Here is a 6,320-nt window from a genome sequence, read left to right as displayed (position 1 = left end):
AAGTAATCAGTTAACATTTGTCACACTTTAAGGTAGAAAGTGATAAGAGATTGTATATATACCATGCGTGTGTGTCGATGGCGGAGCCGTTATGTTTAAAAACATAACGTCTTAGCTCGGCGAGTGTGTCGCTGCCTTTGTCTTGACGTACGGTGTGTGTGTGCATGTGTGTGCGCTTCCGTGAATGTGTCGCTGCCTTTGTCTTGAAGTGCGTGGGCGCTTGCATGTTTGTGTGCGTGTGTTTTTGTGCATGTGTTTGTGTGCGTTTCCATGTATGTTTGTGCGCATTTGCGTGTGTGGTGTGTGCATGCGGTGTGTATGCGCGTGCTTGTGGTGTATGTATGCGTTTGCGCGTGCTGTGTGTGTGTGAGCTGCGGACTGCTTGGCACATGCGCACAAGAGTAACTTGAATAACTGGTGCGACAGGCCTGCTATTATAGTAATAGGATTACCCATTACCGGCAGCTTAGTTATTTGGTAATCAAACATTGTAGCTATACCTTAATAGTATTTTAGCAAGTGGGAGTGGCTTGTGTAAAATAGAGAGCCAGAACTGCTATACAGCCCTGTCCCTTCCCTTCAAGTGTAATTCCAGCGAAATTTTCAGAGGTTGGAGGGTCAATTAGCATAGTCTGCATGTGAAGGTCAGAGTGCCACACAGAATTCAGTTGGAGGTCACTCCCACAAGCGTGGCTGTAGCTCAGGAGGGTTTACGCAAGAATGAAACGGTTTAAAACGAACTGGTCCGCGAGTTTGCTAAACTACTCTCAACATTCTTAACCGCGACAGTCGAAAGAAAATCAGTTCCAGCTGCAGCCCTTAATATACGCGTTCTGGGTCACAGGTGAATTTAATTAGGCTAATGTGAATTCCTCTGTTCATTGTTTGATGCGCTTAAAATAATTTGCTCATTCGCTAAATGTCTAGTGACATATATGATTGCTGGTTCGGAACTACCTGTGCCTTAATACGTTGAGTTAAATGCTCACTTACTCTAAAATAAAACTATACTATAGCGCCAATGCCTGTGGCTCCCTCTTGCAATTGGTTAAAAACATTTAGACCAGTAAAATTAACCAGTTAGTGAAGTACCTCATAGAGATTACATATACATATTACTGGGACCATATAATGCACATCAATAATGAGGTCAACATTTTTCGATGATAGATTATATTTAAATGACAACATATGAACAGAACATTAAAAATAATTCTCAACAACATCCCACATCTTTATTTCCCTAAAAATCTTTAGACGGCTCACTTTTATAATGAAGTGTCCATAAAGGTTTCTCAATTAACATGGACTTAATTAATCAATTAAGGCAAAACTATGTTTTAACTGTTGCTTCAGCAAAGATATTCACAGAGAAGCACTTATATATAATGATTATGCCGTCTTTCAGGTGACAATTTCAGGATTTCTAACCCATGAAGGCCGGACACATAACAGTACATGTAGAAGGACAGAGTACTTCCACTGCAGGCTTCATCCATGTCATCAATCCACCTGATGCACGCCGATGCGAGTCAGATTTCTGGAGCTGCCATTTCCCATAGTCTTTGGTTGTCCCGTCTCTCCTCTCAATGTTTTACAGGTTACTTATTCAAAGTGCTCTGTATATTGCAGTGGCGTCTATAATATCAGCCTCTGACCCAGGATCTTGCGGTTGATTTCAGCCAACGCCACCGAGAACACAAAAGCCTTCTCGTCTGAGAGATTTGCATAGATGTCCACTTCCTTCTCCTGTTTTTCTGTAGATAAAAAATTGAAAAGAAAAAAAATGTAATGCAGCATTACCATACTAAATCACAATCAGGACTGAAGGAAGCAATGAAAACAGTAACCAAATTTGAAATGACGGTCCAAATCTCTACTAAAATGCATATGCTTTAAAACGCAGGATAATATGTTAAGATGGAATCAAATTGGTTTATTTCCGTTAAATGCATGCTATTCAATGCGTAACATGTTACTCGCAGTCTTGGGTTACCAGGGAATGTCAATCAACCATTCATAGACCCCCCACATCTAATTGCAACGAGGGAGAGTGCCTTGTGTAGGAAATAGTGAAAGCCTGTAAAGAAATATAGCCTCCACACTAAATAAAAGCATCTACCAGAAGATGGCAATGTGTGGTCTTATTTTCAGTACTGGACTATGCATGGTGGTAAATTGCACCTAAGATTGAGGTGAGTTTGAGCATGAAATTTGCCATTATTTATATCAAACTCAATTATTTTACATTGCCTGATCAGCTCTCATTTGACAAGAGGATCAGCAGCACCAATCATCCATTTAGCATTTATCGGCCAATAATGATCTTTTGCTGTCTGATCTAATCGGTGCAGCCCCATTCAATATAGTTGATCTTGAAACACCTCAACAGACAATAAGTTCAATGTTTATTTTGTGGGCAAATATCCATCCCTAGTCAGAACACAAGCCATGTATCATCGCATTGCACCACCTTCAAATCAATAAAACAATGTTACCTTTCTCTTCTTCGGGTTTTTTGAGGCCGACCGTCTTGGGTCTTCCACGCCCCCTGCGGATGGGGTCTGACTGGCTGTTGGAGCGGGAGTGTCTCCTGTTCTCCAAATCGTTCACCATGGGGGAGTCGATGTGATCTCGACGGATGCGCTCCGTTCTTCTCCGTTTTGGGTCCAACTTTTCTGAAGAGTTAATGCAGCAATGATGAATATAACTAAGCATTACAAATAAAAAATAATTGTATTTTGCAACACGTATTGAATGTTATTTATTTCATGATTGAAAAAGAGACATTACATTGCAAAAACCAGTGGTTAGAAAAAGGAAATGGAAACTTCTCCACCAAACAATCAATAACTGGACACAGAAGACGTAACAGTATGCTTTGAAACGATCTTGAGACAAGAGAAATACAATAGAAATAATTGAACTGATTAAGTTCGGTAAGTACTTGAAATTCCTTAGCACTTAATCCCTGGATCATAAAGTTAATCCCTGCTAAGGGTTAATTAACTTCATGCACATAAAATCCTGAGTGGGGAGATTTGAGGTATGTGGAGATGTTTAATTTTTTGGAATAAAAAAAAAGAGACTACCTGCTATTGCTGAAGATGGACGATCATTTGGCTTTGCACTGAGCAGCTTCCGGCTAATAAATATAAAGCCACACGTGCAAGACTTGCACGCAACTGGAATCTAGAAAGAACAAACATGAGAAGGATTGATCATTAAATTGGACGCTGGAACATGATTAGAGCCTATAACTTTCTAAAACTAAGGCTGCTGACTCAATAAAACAGGGTTGACATTGACAATAGATATTGAGAAGGCCTAACCCCAGTGTGATAAATTCACACTTCAGTAAACTACTGGGAAAATGTGTAGCTTTTTGTAACAACAAGTATCTGTTAGTTGGTGATGCAGTTTTCAAATTATCATGACTAAAATACTAATCTCACCACCAGGCCGGGAAGCAAATTCTGCTAAAACTTTCGGGCCATAAAATGTAATTCACCATGTGCATCAGACCACTTATACCTCAACATCCTGAACTAGCTGCTAGCAAAGCTGCAGTGAGCCAGCCCAATGTCACAGAATCCCTCTCTGCATTGTATGCATCACACAACAGTAACAGGTTAAAGGACATAATCAGAAAGATGATCCAGGTAATGGCATGATAACCATCCATCCTAGGTGACGACCAGGGAATCCAATGTTTATTGAGGTACTTCAACCCACATTATACAATTCCTGGTACTCTTTTTTTCTCGATGAATCTACTACACAGATTCAAACCACGTTCATGATTTTTAAATGGCGCATAGTCCGTCAGTTTTACTTAGGTGTCAGCAAAATGTCCATGTTGAGCTTGGCTGCCCAGTCGCTGGTCGAAAACTAAAATAAACCATGTACTTGTGCAAGAGACGTCTGGATCCTGTCTCTCTTAGCAGTGCGTGGCTCATACTCTGCAGTAGGCAGTGAATGAAGACGTCATGCCCCAGCGAAGCATCAGCAAGGAAGACTTTTAAAACGTCTCGAATATCCAGGCACATTTGGGTCAGCCGTTAGGCTAACTATCCCCGTCTAAAAAAGGATTGTGGAGCCTGACAGAGCCTGACATGACAGAGAGGGGACCTTTGTGCATATGCTGGAAGCTGCAATGAGTACTTCTTTACTTAGCATTTTTTCTCTCTTGTGCAAAAGGTACAAGAGTTGTCCTTTCCCAGCTGAGGTCAATGAACTGACCATCGTCCCTCCCGTGTGTTGGAATCTCACAGGGTTTTGGGTCTCATATTGGTGTCTTAACTGGGTGAGCGATTAGAGCTGGCTCAAGTTACTGACCAGCTTGCTTCCAATGTTTGGTACAAGCTGGTACATTACCGGCACAGACAAAACAGCACTCTATTTACATAGGGCAATTCTAAATCGTATCTGTTCTATGAAGATAAGGTTCGAGAGATAATGGTTAACTTTCTCCAATGATATCAAAACGGTTGAATAGTTATCTATGTAATGCCTAATGTGTCTTCTGATCTGAATAATATAAATTAAAACAATCCTCCTTCCGCATGTGTGTAACAGAACATTTTTCAATTTATAGCAGATGGTATGGTTATGTTTTGATTACTAATGTTTTGGGGGGGAATTTATGAAATTATTTTTATGGAAAATTTCTTAGCTATGACATTTGCACAAAAATAAACGAAATAAGAAGCCATACAGTTATACATTGTACAAATCGGCACACTTTATTGACACATGCAGCACCAACTATATTATGAGCCTACATTCAGACTTGGACTGACGTTTTAGTATATTGCCCACAGGGGCGTCGATTGGTTATGACAGCCAACTGATGAAATATATATAACATGATTATTTAAAAGTAGTTCAGCCACTTCCCTCATCCCCTTATATGGTTATCTATTAATGGTATGTGCCAGGCTTGGGCCTGGCACATGAATTTAACCCACTTACCAATCAACGTCATGACTTCTTAACACGTTGATAATTGTATGACCATCAAGGTCGATCAGATATACATTTTAATCAATAGAGACTGTCTAATATGTTGGCCAGATGTCATCTCATCCCCTTAATAACCATTGTATAAATAAATATTCGACAAACGAACAGCAAGACAACGCATTAAAACGCACACCGAAAAAGAAAGTAGGCCTAACCCGTCTGTCGTATTGGGAGGTATGACCTATTTTTTTTTTTTTTAATCACTAATACGTGGTAGCTTGCAGAGTTGAACTAACCCCTAATATATGGTATAATTAGGTAGCCTACCTGCACCGTCGTTTTAAAGCTTGGCCTACTGCAAGAAATGCTATGTTCAATAATGGATTTGTAACATGTTATGGTGTAACCATACCCTGCTACACACACATCATCTGGAAGACCAATATCTAAAAACAAATAATGCAGGCATTTTATCAATAACGTCAGAGCTTACCTGTTGGTCACAATCCGGGCATGATTTAGTAGCCATTTTTACTTTCTTTGTTTTATTCGCCGACATAGTTGGACTCCGTGTCAAGAAAGCTTAAAAGTCCAGTAGTAGCGCGGTGGGAACTTGCGATTTGCTATCCGATGCACAGACTACAAGTCTACCGAAAAATAGAGGAAACTGCATTCAGCTAGCCACACAAACACACGCGCAAATGGACATCGCCTCGCTCACACACAGACCCACACAACGACCGCAAAAGCATTCGTTCACTCACGCTCAACTAGTATTACTTTGTTAACAACGGGTAAACAAGAATGACTGCTGTGTTGGGTCTGTCGTCGTCCCGAAAAGCTAATGTTTTCAGCATTCCTTCAGGCATGCGCGGTCGTGCTGGCGCAGCCATCGTTGACTGAGGGTTGTGTACTGTATGTACCATAGAGTTACCCGTAGTTTATGGAATACCTAAAAGGACGTAATGTTAAATATTTTAGGAAATTAATGTTTATAATTGAAAACGGAATGATATCCCACGTACAACGAGCTGAGTTAATGTTTCTGGTATAGGCGGTCCGTAATAATTACATGTGATTGTTCGCTCTAAAATACATAGAATAGGACACCGTGGGGAAGTTAGTTTGTTGATGGATATTCGACAGATATTCGCATATTCATTTCGGGTACATCAGAGTTTCCTGCCGTGCTTTCAGTCAGTCACGGCGGACAACCAAGGGACACCCACTTGCTCCTGACAAATTGCTTTTCACATAGGGACCGTCAATAAATAACTCCATTCATTTCCTATGGAAAATGGCTTTTTGCTCAATAGCTTAGTTCCATGGTATGGGAATACTAGGTGGTACTAATA

General features: G+C 40.4%; 1 protein-coding gene across 1 annotated transcript; it reads right to left on the bottom strand.

The window, feature by feature from the left end:
- Positions 1–1,579: 1,579 nt before the first annotated feature.
- c14h16orf87 (chromosome 14 C16orf87 homolog) lies at positions 1,580–5,894 on the bottom strand. Its single transcript, XM_056608556.1, has 4 exons — positions 5,459–5,894; positions 3,093–3,192; positions 2,499–2,678; positions 1,580–1,757 (listed from the first exon to the last, which is right to left on the bottom strand). The coding sequence occupies exons 1-4, from the start codon at positions 5,522–5,524 to the stop codon at positions 1,639–1,641; spliced, it is 465 nt and encodes a 154-aa protein (XP_056464531.1). The 5' UTR covers positions 5,525–5,894; the 3' UTR covers positions 1,580–1,638.
- Positions 5,895–6,320: the final 426 nt, after the last annotated feature.

This window comes from Gadus chalcogrammus, chromosome 14 (assembly GCF_026213295.1).
Source record: "Gadus chalcogrammus isolate NIFS_2021 chromosome 14, NIFS_Gcha_1.0, whole genome shotgun sequence".
NCBI lineage: Eukaryota > Metazoa > Chordata > Actinopteri > Gadiformes > Gadidae > Gadus > Gadus chalcogrammus.
The sequence above is the reverse complement of the archived record's forward strand: the minus strand, read 5'-3'. Positions and strand labels throughout refer to the sequence as shown.

What these genes read in the sequence shown, in the direction of transcription:
- c14h16orf87 (XM_056608556.1), bottom strand. Translation starts at nt 5,524, where the DNA reads ATGTCGGCGAATAAAACAAAGAAAGTAAAAATGGCTACTAAATCATGC. An exon ending in GCCCGGATTGTGACCAACAG is followed by an intron (nt 3,193 to 5,458) that starts GTAAGCTCTGAC and finishes TGTTCTTTCTAG; the next exon opens with ATTCCAGTTGCGTGCAAGTC. An exon ending in TCCATCTTCAGCAATAGCAG is followed by an intron (nt 2,679 to 3,092) that starts GTAGTCTCTTTT and finishes TTAACTCTTCAG; the next exon opens with AAAAGTTGGACCCAAAACGG.